This window comes from Natator depressus, chromosome 1 (assembly GCF_965152275.1).
Source record: "Natator depressus isolate rNatDep1 chromosome 1, rNatDep2.hap1, whole genome shotgun sequence".
Lineage (NCBI taxonomy): Eukaryota > Metazoa > Chordata > Testudines > Cheloniidae > Natator > Natator depressus.
This window is the reverse complement of record NC_134234.1, coordinates 49,422,580-49,443,525: the sequence shown is the minus strand read 5'-3', so window position 1 is coordinate 49,443,525 and position 20,946 is coordinate 49,422,580. Positions and strand designations below refer to the sequence as shown.

The following is a 20,946-nucleotide window of genomic DNA, read 5'->3' as shown; positions in this document are numbered from 1 at the left end:
AGGTGTCACACTTTAGGCCAGATGTGGACAAACTGGAGTGTCCAGAGGAGAGCATATATAAAAATGATAAACAGTTATGAAAACCTCACCTGTGAGGACAGGTTAAAAAGCTGGGCAAATTTCATCTTGAGAAAAGAAGATTGAGGGGGCACCTGAAAAGTCTTCACATTTTAAGGGCTGTTATAGAGGATTGTGATCAACTGTTGTCCATGTCAGCTGAAGGTAGGACAAAAAGTAATGGGCTTAATCTGCAGCAAGGGAGATTTAGGTTAGATATTAGGAAAAACTAACTATAAGGGTAATTAAGCTCAGGAATAGGCTTCCAAGGGAGGGTGTTGAATCCCCATCATTGGAGGTTTTTAACACATTGGATAAATACCTGTCATGGATGGTCTAGGTTTACTTGGTTCTGCTTCAGCAGAGGGCTTGGATTGATAATCTCTTGAGGTCCCCTCCAGACCCACATTTCTGTGATTATTCCTCCACCATTTCAATGCAGCTGCTTTCAAGTAAAATGCAAAAGATATTCTGTGCCAGAAACTTTCAGAAGAGGAAGAACAACTTCAACTACCAGAGGAATTTTAGGTAGACAGAATATAGTTGCTGGAGTTGGAATTGGCCAGGACACTGGAGCAAATCTGTCTTATGCAAAACTGTCATTGGTTCTTCAGTGAACACAAGTGGCAAGAACTCATTTTAAAGCATGCCTCTACTCTGAAAAAGACCTGAAGAAATGGCATTGTGAGATTTTTTGTTTGTCTCCCCCTGACTGTCATCATCAAATTTTCCAGCCCTGTAAACTTGGTGTGGGACCTGAAAGTCTAGCTGGGTTCTTGCCTTTTCACATACATCCTTATGTAAAGCCAACTGCAATAAAAAATGAATCCTTTAATTGGCTTCAGCTCCGGCTCGTATATCACCAACAAAAGAGATGTTGCAGGCCAAGTTATGCTCCCAGTTACATTTTTGCAATCCCAATGGAATCATAGTTTAAACACCACCATCTTTATTACACAAGGAAAGAATCCAACTGGATTTTCAGATCCTAGGATAAGTTTTGCAGGTGTGACAGTTAGAAAAGCCACTTATAAACTGACAAAAACTACATATGGGAGCTATTAAGGGACAGCATACATGGGATCCCCTCAAAGCCTTTTTACAGTACATTTTCAGAGCAGAACAGTTCTTTGAGGGTCTTCTTAGAGAATGCATAGATGCACAATCATTAGACACTGGAAAAATCAGTTTCATTTCATGGAGCATGTGGGTTACTCTCTGTAAGCCAGGTACTGGCTAGACTTAACACTGCTGAGCTTAGAATGTGACCTTGCCAGATATCCCCAAAAGTCTATAACTGTCTTTCTGGAAAGCTTACATGCTTTCTAGTTAGCTAAAGATGACTGGGCTGCCTTGAAGACATAAGTGTTCAGGATAAACAAAGTTCTGCTCTTATTTGGCTATTATTACCAAAGGCAATGATCATAATGCAATGAAGTAAATGAGAGTTTATTGACTTTGACCTACAGCTTGTACAACATAAGTCTCATAGGAGTAGACTATGTTATTAGCAGAACTGTCACTGTTGTGACATATTGTATACTATTTAAGTTCAGTGATGTCTTAGAACATCATGTCTTCTAGTCCATCCTCCATAAACTTCTTATAAAGTGCCATAAACTTTGCCACAAATGCTTCCAGATGATAAATGACTTTGCTGCCCAGTTGCAGTCGGTGCTCATAGAAGGCTGCCATCTGTGCAACCTCTCCTTTTAGTTGCCCATCACAATTATTTAGAAGTTCCGACAAAAGGCCCTAGAAGAGAAAAATATGGCAGTTTTTAAAAGGATGAAATATTTCAAAAACAGGGTAGCATGACAGATACTATTGTTAGGCATAGCAGATACTATATTACTTGTATTACACATGATATATGTGCAGGTATTGGGAAATTATGTTATCTGAATGTATTATGCTCTCCCCACAGTTCTGTTCACCCAAGTCAAGTACCCTACAATACCTTGCAAAGCTAAATTCAGTCAGCTTTGACATTAGAAAATAGGAAACCTATCAAAGACAAGATACATTAGTGCTCTGCCGTAAGTACAAGCTCAGGAGGTGCCTTCATGCCTATTAGTTCCTAAAATGCTGTATCCAAAACAAAAAGAATAAGGGGTATGCCGTGGTACCAGAAAACAAGTTGAAACTGATGGGTAGAATCTTAGATGATGTTAGAGGGTTTTAGCTTATGAATAGTCCCATTATAAATAGAGGTAGTAAAGGGGTGTATTTTGGGAACATGCCTTAGAATCATAGAATATCAGGGTTGGAAGGGACCTCAGGAGGTCATCTAGTCCAACCCCCTGCTCAAAGCAGGACCAATCCCCAATTTTTGACCCAGATCCCTAAATAGCCCCCTCAAGGATTGAACTCACAACCCTGGGTTTAGCAGGCCAATGCTCAAACCACTGAGCTATCCCTCCTTGTAAGCTGAACTGAACATGCTGCGAGAAGAGAAGTCCCAGAAGAACTGGTGGTGTATTAACTTTCTTTCCTGTATCATGCTGTTTTGTTTGTAGGTAATAAATTGCCTGAGCCTGGTTGTTTGATCTTGAACATTTTTAATACTGAACCACAACTGTAACCAAAATCAATTGGCTATGCTATTCAATACCATCATTTTCCCAGAAATAGCTGAGCAAGTAGCATCATGATTTTGAACTCACTCAGTGATCCAGCAGAGCAGAAGTTTTCAAGAGCTATCACATCATTTATCCAATAGAACCAACTTTGAATTCCACAAACACTTGTGGAACATTGTCTTTTCAGAAACTTCTCTCTCAGGATAAATTCCTCATCCTGTAAAATCAGGTGACACAATGGTGCAACTGAACAATTTCTGCCTCACTAACAACAATAGATTAATAAACTGACTGTGCACAACCCCTACTAATGTCATTGCGAACTGCAAGTAAGTGTATAGCCTTGACGATTCTTCATTTGACAAGGGAAGTGAATCTCGATAGCATTAATCAGGAATGGATGTAAATAAGCTCATCCCAACAGAATGACTTATTTTAAAAAAACAAATCCATGAGAGAGACTACTGCAATACTTTACCTCAAAAATGACAAAGGTCTTAATATTAAAATTTTATATTTGAGGAAGAAGGGGATAAAGCTATTGCAGAAGCAGCTCTAATGCAATAAAAAGTGTAAGAGACAAGGTCAGTGAGCACCAACACGGCTACAACTGGACTTAATACAAAGAGTTTAAGTTAGTTAAGCACTTAAGGACACTGCCAAATATTGGTGTCTTCAAACACGTTAGTAACAAGTATTTGAATTTATCTTTAAGACAGAGAGCACTTGCACAGCAAGACAACTGAAGCTCTCAATGGTATCAACCCACAATAGGGCAAAAAGGACAAGGAAAAGCATAACTGAACAGAATGTGTCAGGAACACGAGTCAGTTGACATGTCAAGGATTTTACCATAATTTAATCAGAGCTGTGTTTTGTCAATATAAATAGAGGTTAATGCTGTTGTTACATTTTCCCAATATTATCTTTAATCTCAACTCTGCCCTCATTTCCTCCAATATCCTTTCATGCTGACTACACTCCACACCTCCTGCCTGGTTGCTCCATTTGTTTCCATCTCCCATAGCAACTTCTATGCTTGAATCACTGTCCCTTTCTTAAAATGTCACACTTCCTTCATGAGGCCTTTCGATACCATTTACACTTACAAAAAAGCACTCACTCTTGAAGTTGACTCCCAACCTGTGTATCACATCTGTTTAGATGTAATGTCTGCCTCTATTTTAGACTGCAAGCTCTTCGGAAGCAGGGACTATGTCTTCCACTATGTTTTCTCAGCTCTGAGCATACCATTGGTACTCAAAGAATGATCTTGTTTTAATAAGATATTACCTCCCTTTTTCCCAATAAATAATGCACCTTGTCTCCCATTTCAGTCTTTCACCTTTGCTATTTCAGGCAACCATCCATGTACCGTACAGGCTGGGACGCTATCCTCCAGGGCAAGTCCAGGTGTTTCAATGCTGACCCTGTAGGTGTTCCTCAATCTTTTTTGCGAGCAGGTGGCTGCCACCTCTAAAATGCTGTGGCAAGAACACTATGAATTATGGAGCTTCCCCAATAACACCCCCATAATCAATAGCATATCAGCCACCAGTAATTCAAAAAACATGGGGATGCCTTCTAGCATGCAATTATCAGGTAGAGTAGAAGAGTCCTGTATTTGTTGTTGTGTTCAGCTGAGCAAAATGCAGATTATCTAGTAAACTAAGTAGACACTCTTAGCATTCTAAATTAGTCCAGCTTTAAACCCACTTATCCAGTCCCCAAAACTTGGATAATTCAATCTAACAAAGGCAATCAAGCTGTCACTGGCTTTGGCACACAGATATTATGCAACTAAAAACATTTGTTAAATAAAAGGATTTGAACTAGATAGAGTAGCAAAGACTTCTGGCTCACAGACAATCTGATCTGTGTCTTGTAAAAGCTGGACCTTATTGTTAATGTTGAATTATTTAGATTACAGTTGAACCATGCCTTGTGCTAGATATTTTCCAAAACAAAGAAGAAAACAAAATTTCCTGCCCTCAGGAGCATACAATCTTGTGCCCTGATCTTGCAAACACTTGTGCACATGCTTAACTTTAAGCACTTGAGCTGTCTCTTTGAAGATCCTGAAAACTCTTTTTAAAAAATGTAATTTTAATCCTTTTGCCCCAAGTTTGGATTCTCCTAGCTCTGGTTGAGGTGAACAAAGTAAGTGCTGACGAATTAAATTACCTTCATTATTATCTCAGGAGGAATGCAGTGGGTTAAGAGTTCGTAAAGCCGTCCACGAACTTCAAGTAACCTGTTGGAATGAAATCATGAAGTGTTACAATAATGTCCACAAAGCCTATTTTATATTTCTAAAAAACATTTGCTCTGTTATTAAACAAATGTTATTGAAACCCCAGACATGGATTGCCAAGCATAATTAAGTTCCCTTAGCCTGAAGCCTTCCTCTAATATTAATAAACCTGCAGTACTCCCACGATGTAAAGTCAGTCTCAATATGCATGTTACATAACTCAGAAGTGGGGAGGGGGTTAATAAAAAAGTTTTGGACAGTAGTTATGACATGCTCAGGATGAATCTGTAAGACACAAGGCTCCAGAACAAGCTGTTCTTGGCCCCCCTCCCACTTTTTTTTTTTTTTTTAAACTCTTAGTGTGACTTTTGTCCAAGTTCAATGAGAAGTTGCCACAAAATGATTAGAAATCAGGATTCATTTTTATGTTGCTGGTTTACACCTTTCAGTCATCTTTCCCACATAACTGAAGAATCGCCAGTGATAAATTCCCACCAAATTCACCTCTGGCAATAACTGTCTCTTGATAGCCACTTTGTCTCATCTTATCTGAGGTCCGATACCCAGAAATGCTAGCACTTACTGTAGGTGATTACTGTTTTTTCCCCCATCTCTAGATCATACAGCAATGATACAGATCACAGAAAAAAAAAGCTACATTACAAAAGGAAGGTAATTTGCAAAGAGGAATGTGAATAGGTAGAGGAAATAACAGAATAAGCTTGTCCTTTACAAAGAAAATGTATTAGGGACAATTTGATCTTACAGCAGTTACAGTGCCTTGGCATCTGTTATTTTTACCGTTATGTCACTTGTGTGTGTTCTCAGCCTTGTGAATTGTTTTTTGTTGGTTTTTTTTAAATATAGTTGTGACTCCATTCCAATTACTGTCGATATCTAACTTATGAGTCAGACTCTTAGTGACAACACAAGAGCTTTCTTCCTTAAAAATTACACCTACAAAAATAAAAGGATTCTTCGCCGAAGATTTGAGGGAGGGCTTGGAGGAAGTTATCCTTTGGTCTCTATATTCCAGCAACTTATCGATGTGAATTTTAAAAAAATAAATAAATAAATACACAGATAAAACAGAATTCGTTAATTTAGGCAAGTTAAATGAGGTGCAGGGAGAAGGCTAGGCACTTGAGTTTAAATAGAATCATAGGGAGCATGCCTCCCATTAGGGCTTCAAAATAGTGCAATTCTATTTCTGCCAGCACTATATATTTAAAAAATGGGCAACTGTTTCCAGTGACCATAAATGCACCAGAGCAACAGAGAACTAGTGCCAACGCTACTGCTCTTCACAGCTAAAGAGGGAAGTTTCATAGTACTATGGAAAAAGAACAACCACATCCATCAGCTTCAGCTGGAAATAGCAGTGCTGTGAATAAGCCAGTTTGTTACCTGATACTGTACAATGTTACAAAGAGCTGTTCAGCAACTAAAAATCACATCTACCATGCTGCCTCACTAGGACAGATGCACACGCACACACACATTGAAATTATTCTAGATCCAGCAAAACCAAAAATAAGTATCTACAATTCCATTATTCAACTCATTTCTTCTGTGATCTCCAGTGAGTCAATACTATTTTAAAAAAAAAAACTTTAACTGCATGAATCCAACTGAAAGGGAGCCACAAAGGAGCCAGTTACCAGTTTTTGTTATTGTGCTTGCTGATGGGTTCATTAATATGTCTGTTGTTGATGGATTTCACTATGTATGCTAGGTTACTACGCAAGCCAGAGTACTGAAGATAATGTTTAAAAATCATCATCATTTGGCTGTCACTCATTTGGTACAAACTACAGAAAGTGAGCCAGGGGATGATGCAGCCCAAATTAGAGACATCCTGAAAAAGATTAAGATACGAAAATTTGTGGACGCATTGCATTTGGTGATGGATTTAATTGCCAGGGTAACTGAAGTGTTACATTTCTACTTTGTAAAAAAGTAAAAAATTATATGCTGGAACTCTGAGCAACAAAAGACAATCCTTGTTCCTTATGTCTAAAGAAAAACTTGCCTTAGAGATGACAGATTTGAAGTAGTACATATTTTGGGGTCTTTACAGACAATGCAGCAGAAAAATCAGATCCGTATGCTAGAAACTGCCATTTAATAGATCAGTGCCAGATTCCCCAGGCTATATGGCCTCCACCATTCATATGGTTTCAATGCTTTGACGCCACACAATGGCTTGATGAAAGAAAAAGAACTGGCTCATTATTGCAATGTACAAGTTTAAATCTTCTAGATAACTTTACACAGGCATTGAGTCAGAAGGGAAAAAGGAGAGTACCCTGTATCAGTGACTGCATCTAAAATGTCACATCAGAATCAAATCCACAATAGTAGTACAGGTATATGATCAAAAAATCTTTTAGCTACCAGCTCTTCCAGGATATATTGCAGTTAGTGGAAATATTGTCATTGTCCTACAACACTGCAGTTGTAGAATATGGGTTTTACCCACCAACTTAATTAAAACAAGCCCAAAGAAGTAAAGCACACTCCAGAACTTTATGCATGTGTTAATGGCTCTAGTAAAGATGCTTTCTTGCTCCATCATGATACTATCTATTGACTTGAAGGGAGACTAGGGACAAAACATTCATAAACAAAGCAACATCAGGCAGCACTAGAGGTTTTCAGACTGGTGGTGGTAGTGGCATTTTAACGTATACTAAGCAGAGGACAAACTGAATGGACCATAAGACCAAGCGAGGGTCAGAACAATTTGAAACACTGGCACAATAATCCAAAACAGAATAAGGAAAATACAGAGAAATTATGTAAGACAATCACAGTAGCAACAGTGTTTTATTTCACTTTAACTAAGAAATGAGACCACATCCAGAAACTAGGACAACTTTATCGTCTAACTCAATTTTGAAGTCTTATATGTCTGTGGGCAAATTATCAGAATACTTTTCCCCAAAACTTCCATATACTTTTGGCTACAAAGCTCGGTCATGATTTAAATTTCATGAGGTAAGTAACTTTTAGCTTGTTTACCACTTTATCATTTAGAGCAAAACAGACCAGAACTGGCTTCCAAATTCAGACTAGTGCTACAGAACTCCAGGGTACCTGGTCTGTGTTTATAATGGATATATAAATTCAGCACAATCACATCATAACTGTGTGTCCTGCTTATTTATTTTGTGACAGAGGCTAACTTTATTAGTTTCTGAAATCCAATCTACCCACCTCCATAGGCTTTAAACCCATTTCCTTTGGATGCAAAGCAGAGGCATTCCAGTACAAAGCTATTAAAATGCCACAAAACATTTAATATAAAACACTTCTTACGCTCAGAAGTACTCTGATACCCTAATAATTTACAGTCAGAACTAAATAGCTCCACCTACCTCTGGGGAGTCTGCTGACTGACAATAGCATTTGCAGTCTCTCTCAGATATATCTCCCAGTCTGTCTCAGGGATGTCCTGATCTGAAGTGAAAGGATACCTGCACAACAAGTAATCTCTCAGATTTTAGTAACAAGCTTAGAGCGAATGTGTTGTTTTTTTTTTTTTTTTTTTTTTTTACAAAGAGTAACCTACATTAGTTTCTCCAGTGACTTACTGCTGAACTCTGCAAGCCTCACACATAAGCAGTGCCTTCCGAAGATTCCTACCAGACTTTTCTGCTAGCCTCCGAGCCAGATCCTGAGGAAGAGTCAGCCCCTCCTTCTTGCACACACTGGACAACACATGACAGATCTAGATGGGAAAAAGGTACCATGACGATATAGCTAACATATGTATTATAGTTGTAGCTGTCAGTCCCTGGATATTAGAGAGACAAGGTGGATGAGGTCCAAGAAAAGATATTACCTCATCCATCTTGTCTCTCTTTAGTGAAACAGTTCAAAACCCAAAGACCGTTTTCAGGCTTAAGCATCTCTAGAACAGCCACTGCTTTCTTGCAAAGGTCAGCCAGGTATAAGGGAGCAGCTCCAGTTTGCCCAGTCAATGGACACTGTGCATACTGATCAAAGGCAAGTCCTGGATTACAGAGACGGGTCATTTTCTGTAATATACTTTACATACACACAGTAAAAACTTGTCTGATTAAGTTTCTACTGGAGGCTCATTTTTGCTTCCAAACCTACATCTTCAATACTGGGAGCAGGCACTCGCACTGCCAGACATCTGCTTTGAATAGGTGCAATGATTTTTGAAACGGAATTGCAACACAAGATCAATCTGCAGGTGGCCATATACTTCTCCATGGTTCTTCGCAACGCATGCTGAGCATCTTTAGTAAGTTTATCAACTTCTGTCAGCAGCACCACTGCCAGAGGGAAAAAAAAGTTTAAATTACCTTTATTAGAAGAGTTTCACAGTAAACAAAAGTAATTTTAGAAAGATAATGAAGCAAGGCGCACAGCAAGCAAGGTGCAATGTGGTCCCATGGACCACTGGGCTGGGACTCAGAAGACCTGGGTTCTATTTTCAACTGTCAGTGAGATGAGGAGATACCTTGCTCAAGCCATTTCATCTTCTACATCTGTTTACCGCCTACTCTTCATCAGTCTTGCCTATTTACATTTTGCTCTCTTCAAGACAGGGACTGTAAGTGCTACTGTGATGCAAATTATCAAATTAGGTTTGAAGGCCAAGACAGTCACTGTACTGTTTATACTATGGCTAATACAGTAGCTAGCTTGTTTTCCCAAGAATTTTAAGAAAGGGTTGCAGCTGAATTTTCTGAGAACCTATGGTGTAAGGAAGTATTAAAGCAAATAGTTTATCAGTACACTCCTTTGATTACAAACTCATACTTTAATGTTAATGAGTGGGGGAGGTAGAAAACCCCTTGTGCTGAACGTAGGAGGCCCTTCCATGCACATTGCTCTCCATGTTTATCCAAAGATGTTTCAGAGTAGTTAGTGGGCATATTTTACTGGATTGTAGCAGATTGGTAAAATTTGGTAATAGCTCAAATTTAATGTTTCCCTGAGAACGGTGAAGAAAATGGTATGGCATATCAAAGGTAGGACCACTAGTACATTATTTCTACTCTATTCTCTCATCTTTCTTGGGTTTGCCTCATTTTTCTTTTTGCATTTATCTGGTTGTGGGGTTTCTTGGTTTTTGCGAGGAAAGCAGCTGTAGCAATTTATATTTGGAAACAGTGAAGAGGAAAATGGGTATCTTTTAGATTAGCAGCCACTTTCCCTCTGTAGTTCTTCCACGTATGAAGTATTTCTGCACTGAACACTTCATACATAGTAGGACAGCATAAAGAAACTGAAAGTGACAAATATATATGAAGGACACTCAGTCCTACTTCATTTCCCTTTGCTACCAATGCCACATGAAATAGGCTGCTACTGATGGGCTGTCTATCAACCATCACACATACATCCATAATGGCCACCACTCTCTGACAAAGAAGCATGAAAGGTGACCAAGTTTTGGGAAGGCTGATATGTAGCTCACAGTAACAATAAGCAAATCAAGAGCTGCATCTATGCGACGTCAACATCTTTTGCTACAATCACAGAACTACTCTTCACCGTCAAATACAAACCAATGCCATAAAGAGAGAAATGTCTGAGGCAACTGATGAAGATACAAGGTGGAAGAGAGACATGTTTACTTCTCAAGTACATCTTCAGACCTGGTCAAAACAGTCACAGAACTTTTCTCCTCCAAAGTTTTGGGCCACATTTAACTTGTTTTACTAACCTTTAAAATCTCTTTGAGTACTTGTCTCAAGTTGTTGGGATTGTGCTACTGTCTTCAATAGCTCCTGAATTACCACACGGTCACTGTTTCCTGCATCACTGTACAAAGAGTTCAGATAATTGAACATCATGTGGCCATGGAAAGGGCTAGAGATTTCATAAGTGGAGATCTTGTTCAAAAGAAACTGCAGGTTTAGTGTCAGCTTGAAAGTTTCTGAAGTACGCCTACTCAGCCCCCAACATTGCTTGTTTTCTTTTTATCTGAAATTGTCATAAGAAGGTAGCCCCTTCTCTTTTTCCCCTATGTGGTGATTTGTCTCTTACAGCAGAAAATGTGGGCATGTTTATTTTCTAAATTATTTCAGTGTAACCCACACTAAGAGTGTGGCTCTCTGTACTCATCTAGCTGCTACACCACCAATAGGAGCTTATGATTCTGCTACTGGCTTCAAGCTACTGGATGCTTTTAGATTCAAAGGTCCCAAGTTCATTCACCCCCTGGAGATGTACCCTCCAGGGGTGTCATTACAAAGAGAGGGGAGACTCACAAAACAATAGGTATAGGGGAAAAATGGATTCTCCAGCAATGGGAAGTTTATCAGTGTCACCATTGTCAAGGATGGCTATTTCAGGTATAGGACTGAAGCCAACTTTCCTCCAAAACCAAAAAACTTAGTGTGCTTACAAAAGAAAACCATGCATTCTCTGCAATGACTTTTTAGATCCTTCTGATCCCATAACTGAGCAGTTGATCCAAATGCCATACAACATTTAGTGATAAGTTCAAAGAATGTATGGATTCCCTATATCAGTGCCAAACAACAAGTGACAGAACCGATATCAAGACTAAGCAAGATGGAGTACAGAGGCTTCCCAGTGCCATACACTTTCAGTGACTCACAAATGCAATACATTTAAAAAGCATACCTCTGTGGCTACAACCAATAAAAAAAGTGATATTCATTTTAAAACTAACTTTTGCTTTGGAACTGGGGACATCCAAATTTCACAATGGAAGTTTTTCATCACATAATATGCAAGTTATGAATCAAATATGACTCCATACGATATCTTAATTTGCATGATTTGGCGTTTAAGTGTGGTTTTAAGATGATAGAATTGCTACTCCTTGAAATGATGTATGTCATCATAGATATATCAGTGGTTTGACAGCTGATGGAATGATATGTTGTCTCAAGGTTCTTTAGCTCTTTTAAGAGTATTCAGGACAAAAGGCACTTTCAATGAGAAAAATCTTATGTTCTAACAGGTTTAGTATCAGTAGGCTTCATCAATATCTCATATAGAAAATTTAGTGCAGGAATACAAAATTTAACTTATGATTCAGTTTTCTAAGGTTCTTAGGGTTTAAGCTACAATTATTTTAATACAGGTACCTCTCTGCTATAATAAAGTGTCTGGTTAATAATTTCATGGGTGAAGGGGTAGGCTAAGCTTGATGTTATTTACTGTTTCAGACATTTCAGTGCGAAGATGGTTAGGCAAAGCAGAGTTATAATTTAAGTGTATGTACTGTTTTCTCCTTCTCCATCCAGGGGACTCCATTTAAGAGCATCTGCCCATGGCAAGTTAAGTAACCAGCAGGCAATGCCCTGAGTGTCACAGATGAAATCTGTATAACAGTTTGGAGGAAATAAAACTGCTTTGTTTAACAAATGTTTGTAATAGATTTAACACCTGTATGTTTCCACCCCCTTCCTTTAAGTTCATTTTCTCTCTGTTGACCTTTTACTGTGCTCCATATTACTTAAATGTACCAGACTACTTCCCTGAACATGGAGTGATAATTCAATCAGAATTCTATAGGCTGTACTGATACTGACATTCATGAACATTAGTAGAACACAGATTTATATGCTGTTTGTTCAGTAACATACACATAGAAAGATACAGATGGCCAATTCAAGACGTAATTATTCAAACTGTTAGGTTTTAGCTCCGATCAATAAAGCACAATGGTAAACAACATTGATACTAACCAAAAAACACTAAAGGAGGCACTGGTATTGTATACATTTAATAGGTAGTCTACATTTTAGGATATTTGCATTTGGAGTAGAATATTTAAATTCTGTATATCTACAAGTAGTTTCTAAAACATTAGGAGAAAGTCAACTTATTTGATCAGAAGTCCTGTGGCCTGTGTTATACAGGAGTTCAGACTAGATGATCACAATCCTCCTTCTGACTATATAATCATGAATCTATGAATCAGCAATATCATCAGAGAAACACTAAAATTCTCCGTATTTTAGACCAGAAACATGTTTTCAAAATTGTCTTAACTTGACCTCTGAATTTGCAGATCCACCTATCTGTAAGACCCAACACTCACATTTGTATGCACAATCTGCTGGTAAGACAGCAAACTACTCGATTAACTTAGGAAATCCAAGTTTTTCATCATCCAAAATCATGTATTTCAAAAACCTGGTCTGCACATTTAGGGCCTAAACCTGCAAACAAAAGTTTTTCTTTAAACAAACTACTTGCTTGAGTAAGAGGTTGAATCCTTAGAAGTCAAGGCTTTTTGAAAATGTGGTCATTCAAGTACAATATCCAAATTAAATATCCTTTTTATTATGAACTTACCTTGGATTAACTTCCAGATGATAATTGCTTGCAATGGTGCTAATTTCAATTTTCTTTTTAGAGGGTGTCTGTGTAGAAAATAAAAAAGTTAGATTTCAAAGCATCTTATTTTAATATTAAAAAAAGTCAATTTTTGGATTTGAAGAATTATAATTGGCAGATCTGGTAGCTTGACAGCAGCATTATGGCAAAAGACCTGGATTTGGGGTTAGGTTCGTACATCTTTCACCCCATGTGAGTGGAGGTCAGGAGTATTGGGATGTGGTTAAACCTCTAAAAAGATAACGATGGCTGTTTACTACAAGAGTTGATCTACTATCAGAATTAATAGAGATTCTGGACATGATAATGTGCTGTCTCTTTCAAACAATCATTTTAGAGAAATAGTTTGCAGACATCAGGAAGGTTTCCTCTCAATGATTTTTTGGAGGGAAGTGGGGGGACATGGGAGGAAGTCCCTTTATTACAGTATGTAATTACAAATCTGTTATTGATGTAATTTATAAGAACATTTATATTGCCTCTGAATTTGGATCCAAACTGGTATATTTCTACCACTAACAGGATATGTTCTCACTATGTACAGAACAGTGTTTAAGTGTATTTCTTCCTATTATGGTGACAATGAATCTCCTCCAATTCAAGTGACTTATCAGAAGATTTTTCTAGGACTAATTAGATGGGTTTTTTTCCCCCTATAAACATCATAATCTGTTTCTCTTTTCTAGCTGAGTCACAAGAAAGTAGTACAGTTGATGCACCTATCCTCACACCAATACCCAGAACATTCTGCTAGTTTGTTTCCACTGTCATATGCCTGTTCTAACACAGAAGGAAATGACTAGTCAAGCAAGGATACTATAGGTGCAATCGTTACTAAATTATTTCCTTTAAGTAACAGCAATGAAAAAGAAAAACTACCTTGTAATAAGATGTTAGAATCAGTGATAATGCTCTACCTACCATATCAAATATGATATTCAGACCACTGCTGAAGGAATTAAAAAGTAATAACAGGAGAAATTCTATTGACCATACTATGAAATTTTAGTGTTCCTCTGACGATTTTGCCGATTCATACATTCATTATTATGTAGTCAAGACGACTGTGATCATCTAGTCTGACCTTCTGTATAACACAGGCCATAGTCTCTGAATTAATTCCTGTTCGAATGTTTTTCTAAAAGACATGCTCTAGAGTTCACTCTTGATTTAAAATTTGCCAGTAGTGAAGAATCCACAACAACCACTGGCAAGTTGTTCCCATGATGAATTACCCTCATTGTTAAACATTTGTGCCTTATTTCTAGTCTGAACTTTTCTAGCTTCAATTTCCAGCCAATGGATCTTGTTATACGTTTGTCTGCTAGATTAACAAGATCTTTATTATCAAATATCTGTTTCCCAAGTAAGTACTTAGACTGATGCAGTCACCCCTTAAAACCCTTTCCCAATAAGGGCTTTTAATTAATAACACAGCATCTTAAACAATAGATTTCAAGTGGCTGCCTTGTTCCCCGGGCAGCTAATTACTGAAACAAATCTCTTCTCCTGTTGAAACTGTCACTATGGGAATGATTAGATAACAAATTATCACAAACATAAATGGGAGAAAGATAACGTTAATGGTTTATAAGTAAGGGCCACAACATAGATGAACTGAATTCTATCAATTGAAAGTTAATTTAAATTTGAGTTAACATGAAGCAAAAATTCAAGCGCTGGGCCCAATTCTGATCTCAAATACATGAGTACATTCAAAGTAATGCCAATAAAAGCAATATGAAAGAAATCAACCTCAGAATCTGGTCCTCAGTACTTAATGCTAAGGACATATCCTGCAGTGCAGCCTGGCCACAAAGTGCAAGTGTGAGGGAGACTGACAAACTAAAATTCACTTGGTCAGAGGAAAATGTTCAAGTGACCAATTTTATAAGTGAGCTTGAACTTTCTACCGAGGTGAAGAAATATGAACATTTTTGAATTTTACTGACTTTCTTTTTGCTATTGTGGACTTCTCTATAGGAATACATACTCAGCATGCTAGTATATAAAAGAGAGGATGTATATATACACAATTACTTTCTTTAAAAAATGCACATGATAAATGCCTTACTGTTATGCTCTGATGTTCAATTCTCAGTTTCTCCACTCCTGCACCATACAGCTCCCTTAACAAACACATTATCCTGGTCTTTTTTCCAGCTCCAGATGGTCCATACACTAACAGATGAGGGAAGTCACCACACTGAACCTGCAAACAGTGCAATAAAGCTGATTATAGTAATGTTTCCCCTATGTTAGGAAATTAACAAACTGCATCAGATGAGGACTTTGCTTACAACATTACTATTAAATAATTTTTCATATACAATTCTACAGTACTTCAGTTTAAAATATAACCCAGAATTAGTGGCTCCTTGAATTTCTTTCTTCCAGGTACACTTCCATCATATATGCTGTATGCCTCTGAAAATTAAAAATGATGTTTTGTTTTGGTTTTTTTGAGAAAGAGTTTGAAGTACTTTCAGGTATTATATTTGCTCCTGAGACTCCTGCCAATTTTTGTGGTTACACAATCACTTTCATCTTTTTAAAAAAATGTTTCTGTCATGCTTGTTGCTAAGTGAAAAGCTCTCACAAATGGGAAACAGACTGACACAGGGAAACAGCAAAATTATCCACAAAATAAACTAATAGAGAAAACTATGTCTCTGCTCTCTTTCAGCTACAATATACTATGAGTATTACTTGTAACAATATAAAGATATTCAAACAAAAGCATAATTTTTAAGTTGAGTGTCTCTTTACAACGACAAAACCAGTTTTTGTTTCTGAGAGCGCCAGTAGCCAGTTTAAAAAATATATTTCACTAATATCTACCTTCAAAGTTAGTTTTAGTTAGATATACCAAGCACAGAATGCAAAGAGTGAATCTAGTGGTTAGACAATCTGGATAAGACTCAGGACATCTGGGGGCTTGAACATGCATTCAGTTTTGTATCCATGGGTTTTATTCCCATCTTTGACCTTAATCCCTGTGACCTTGACCAAGTCATTTATGATCTGATGGTTTCAGAAGTGCTAGACACCAAGAGCTTCCGTAGATGTCAGTGGATGATGTGGGTGCTCTGCATTTCTGAAAATCATACTAATAAATCTCTTTGTGCCTCTTTCCTCCCCCATCTGCTTAATGGTAACAGTGATGGTGTGAGGCTTAATTCAATAACACATGTAAAATGCTTGTGAACCTTTGCATGGAGTGCATTCTAAAGAAGAGAAATGTTTTTTTCCCCTACACATCAGGGCTTGTCTTCACTGCAAGTTAGTTTGAGTTAGTCCATATGAGTTGCTAGCCTAACTCAAGTGAGGGTATGTCTACAGTACTACAGAGCCTATGTCAGCATAGGTATGCCAACACAGCCCCATGCTGTAGATGCAGCCTACACCTACAGGAGTAGGTCAGTGTAGAAACATCACCTCCATGAACAATGTTATGTATGTTGACAAACCCCTCTTCCATCAACATAGCTAAACTGGAGGTTTTGTTGGCATAGCTATGTTTGTCAGGGTATGGGTATTTTTTCCCTATCTCAGACCAATGTACCTATGCTGATGTAACTTAAGTGCAGACCAAGCCTGAGAATGACGACACTGTGAAACAACATTCAAACACCCAGAGCAATTTGATCAGCAAAATGGTGACTGGATTAGCAGCTTCATTGGATAAACATCTGATGAGTTGTAACTCACTGCTCATCCCCACTGCACTACTAAAGCACAGGAACATCAAACACCCATCCCCATCCCATCCCACCCACATCAGACAAGCCAGTTAGAACTCAAGCTAGAGATATGTGTGTAGAAAGAAAGTTGGGCAAAACTTCAGTTGTACCTTGAGCTAACACTGCTGTGAAGACACCACACCAAGGTGCCATCCTGGGTCAAAGAACAGGTGTCATTTTAAATCTGGCTATCAGCTGTTACAATTAATTGTTTGTAAAGCACACTGAAGATTAAAAGAGTTCTGTTTATTGTTTGTGGCAGGGATTAAATGGTCATAGTGAGAGCCAGGAAAGTACTATTTGGACTGTTAGCAAATGATTTCCTCATTATCAGTTTTCATATTAGGATATACATTTGCAATAGGGCGACTGTATTACAGTGCACAGTTTCTTCCCAACCAGACTTATCTTTATTCACATATTGCACTTTTCATTTTGTATTAGCAAAAAAACCGAGGAGTACTTGTGGCACCTTAGAGACTAACACATTTATTGTTATTTGTATTGTAACAGAGGTAAATATGCAGTAGTGAAGGGCAGGCGAGTCTGATGTCAACATCCTGCTACCTGAGACAGATGTAACACACAGTTCCAATGAAGTGGGCTGTAGCTCACGAAAACTTATGCTCAAATAAATTGGTTAGTCTCTAAAGTGCCACAAGTCCTCCTTTTCTTTTTGCGAATACAGACTGACACAGCTGCTACTCTGACACGTAACACAAACTGTAGCTCTTACCGCTTGCTTTAATAAAACAAAGTCACATGCACTAAGAGAGTTTGCAAAACTTCATCTCCTTATTCGCCTCCCTAAGCAAAGCAAGCAGGAACTTAGCACCAATAACTAGAGGGCAGAGTCTGCTCTGTTGGCAGCTGTGCGTGACTGGGAACAGCATCAGACTCTAAGCCAGCACTGAGGGGACAGCAGCCTCTCACCAGTAAAGCAGAGGCGCCTGGCCCAGCCCCAGGAGACGCCTAACACGGCTACCGCGGGGCGTGTGTTGGTTTAAAGAGCGCGCCCCCTGCTGCCCCGGGGGATGGGGGCGGTTCCCGTGCCATGCTGAGAGATCTGGGGAGGGGGCCGGAGGGGGGTCCCAGAGGGAGACGGGGCTAGCAGGGAGGCAGTGGTCCTCGCGGATGGGAGAGTACCAGCGGGGGAGGGGTAGCAGATGGGCCGCGGTCCTGAAGAGGGGTTTCCAGAGGAGGGTCGCAGGGGCTCCCCCCGCGCGGCCCGGAGGTGAGGGGGGCGGGTCCCTCACCAGGTTGCGGAGCTGGGCCGCCTGCTCGCGGTGATAATCCACCCTGCCGAGGGCGCAGGGCCGGTACTTGTCCGCCCAGAGACTCATCGCTGCGAGGCCCAGGCAGAGCCGAGTTGAAAAGCGCGCGCCGCCCCGGCTCTCCCGCTCCCCTCAAGCCCCGCCGAGAACAGCTCCCCCACTACAGAGGCCGCCTCGGGACAGACCTAACCGACATGCGGAGCCGACGGAACGCGCCCAGGCAGGCCGCGAGGGCGGGGTAGGAGAGGAGAGCGAAGGCGCCGAGGGCTCGGAACCGCCCCGCCCAGGTTGGGGAGGGGCAGATCGCTCCGTGCCCAGGGCGCGGCCTTTCCCTCAGGGGGACCCCGCACCACAGCGCAGAACACGCCCCCCCGCCGCCACCGCCGCCGGGCATCTCACAGCACCGTGATCCCCCCCCCCCCCCGGCCAGTGTCCTAGTCCCGCGAGAGCGCAACGCCCTGAGCCACCGCAGCAGCCTGGCTGCCTGCGGCCGGTGCCTCCCGCCGCCCAGCCTGCCAGCCGCCTGGGCCTTGTCCCGCCCTCTGCAACGCAGCACCATTTCCTGCAGCGCGCGGGCAGGCCAAGGTCTACAGCGCCACTCTGTGACACTCGCCTTGGCATAGTGTGCCAGTGCCGTGGCATCTCATCTCAGCCCCCTGACCACTGTGCAACGCTGTGCCTCCTAACACCTAGCACACCTAATGCCCAACACCCTGGTGCCCCACAACGTGACAGATTGCAGCGCTTCAGCACAACATCCCAGTTCTGTGATATCGCAACACCACAGCATGCACGCTGCACAACATGCTGCAGCTTCAAAACAGTGCCTCCGCATCACAACTGCAAAGCCCCTGGAAACCAGTGCCCTGCCCCACTGCCACAGCCTGATGGCCCACAGCAGCTCCACCTGGATCTAGCACTATGCCGGTATCAGGAAATGTTCTCACTCATCCATAAAGTGGTCAATGAATCTCTTACCGTTATTCACAATTGATTTCCATCTCTGGGTAAATTCAAGTCATTCCCATGTAACACTATTTTAAAAAATCATCCCCATTTTCTGTGCATTATATACTTTGTTTTGTGCTGGAAAAATTAAGAGCACAAAATCCACTTGAAGCACCAAGTACTGAGAATACTTGTGCACCCACCATCTTTGGAATTAAGTACTTTCCTGTGGTTTTGAACTGCTTCACAATTTCATATGTGACTGTTATTCTCATTAGTTGTATGCAGTGTAGTTGTAGCTGTGTCTGTTCCAGGATATGAGAGAGACAAGGTGGATGAGCTAATATCTTTTATTAGACCAGACCAATATTACCTGGCCCACTTATCGAGTACATCACATCTTCAAAGTGCTGCAATCTACACAACCACCTAAATCACTACCTTAGTTATTTAAGTGTTCCTCCAAGGCTATCTAAATTAAGTGGGGGCAGGGATTGTTTGGATTGGTCAGTAATATAGTTTTATCCATCTAAAATAGTTACGTCTATCATATTTATTCTAGAATCTGTTTTAGTTGCATAGTTTGTTATGAATTAGAAAATTCACCCTGCACTGCTTTTCTGCATTGTCACTACGCAAGTCTGAGCTTGTGGAGACAGATTTATCAGTATCCTGTACAGTGCTTCACTCTTCAGTCCCTTTAGCTATGCACAGCGCTACAAAGTAACCTATTTTGTGCCAGGTTTGCATTTTGGTTCAGCAGTTATTCTCACATGTGGGCACTATCATACATCACTACCTGCTGCTTTTTTACCAAGTTCCATTATGATTTGGCTTTGCATTTTTGTTTTGCTTATGCACTTTTCTTGAACAGCAGTATTTATGAGTGATCTCTTAAAGCTCTTTCAGAGCCCTTTGATCAGTTACCTGACTTTTTAATAATTTCTAAGTGATGTGCCATTTCTCTTGCATCTGTCAGTGCCATGGCAGATTTATAATTGCAGATTCTGTAATAATTCCTCATCGGAAATGCCAGTTAGTGTTGTCACAAATCTATTCACTTTTCCCAGCGCAAAGATACTGTTTTTTGTTAACTCATGTCAGCTAACAACTGCTTTGGCAGATTCCGCAGGCTTCAGAAAGTACTAATGAAAACAAAACCTTTATGAATGAGGTTAGTCTTAAGTATCTAGGGCTCAATCCTGGGAGATAATGTGTCCTATGTGGGAGGTGCTGTGTGCGCTTGATGACCACTGAAATCAAGGAGAACTGAAGAGATTCAGCAGCTCTCAGCACCTTGCGGGATCAGATCATTATCAGATTTCTTTAGGACTATATTAAAGTCTTTCCTAAGAAGAAGATGGTGGCATTCATACCCTGATTCAGCAAAGCACTTAATAATGTACTTAATTTTAAGCATGTGCTTAAGTCTGTGATGGGTTACACAAACCCCACACTGGAGTGGAAGGGGTTAAAGGACTATACTGGGCCAGCCAGCCCCACCCCTCCAACCCTGCAGAGCATGCTCAACTGGACACAGGGCTGAAAAGGAAGCAAGTAGCCCTGATCAGAAGGAGGAGGGTGGGGAGGAGTGCAGACCTATCCTGAAAGGCTCCTGTCAGAAGAGGCTAGAGAAGAGTCCCTGAAGGAACAGAACTGTATGCAGAGCTCAGTGGCTGACAGTTTGGTTTCCTTTTTCTTTATCTGTGACCAGAAGCGGAGGGAGA

At 40.2% G+C, this 20,946-nt stretch overlaps 1 protein-coding gene across 1 annotated transcript; it reads right to left on the bottom strand.

Annotated features, from left to right (window-relative positions):
• Positions 1-1,285: 1,285 nt before the first annotated feature.
• RFC3 (replication factor C subunit 3) lies at positions 1,286-18,553 on the bottom strand. The gene is made up of 9 exons (XM_074959542.1): positions 18,254-18,553; positions 15,329-15,466; positions 13,213-13,280; positions 10,601-10,698; positions 9,019-9,200; positions 8,490-8,626; positions 8,274-8,372; positions 4,824-4,893; positions 1,286-1,812 (listed from the first exon to the last, which is right to left on the bottom strand). Exons 1-9 carry the CDS (start codon positions 18,338-18,340, stop codon positions 1,621-1,623), a joined length of 1,071 nt encoding a protein of 356 aa, XP_074815643.1. The 5' UTR covers positions 18,341-18,553; the 3' UTR covers positions 1,286-1,620.
• Between the last annotated feature and the right edge of the window lie 2,393 nt (positions 18,554-20,946).

Excerpts from the sequence above, each read along its gene's own strand:
- RFC3 (XM_074959542.1), bottom strand. The coding sequence starts at position 18,340 with ATGAGTCTCTGGGCGGACAAGTACCGGCCCTGCGCCCTCGGCAGGGTG. Across the intron at positions 10,699-13,212 it reads CATCTGGAAGTTAATCCAAG|TGATGCAGGAAACAGTGACC; the intron begins GTAAGTTCATAA and ends CTCTTTGTACAG. Across the intron at positions 9,201-10,600 it reads TACTCAAAGAGATTTTAAAG|TGGTGCTGCTGACAGAAGTT; the intron begins GTTAGTAAAACA and ends TCCCTCTGGCAG.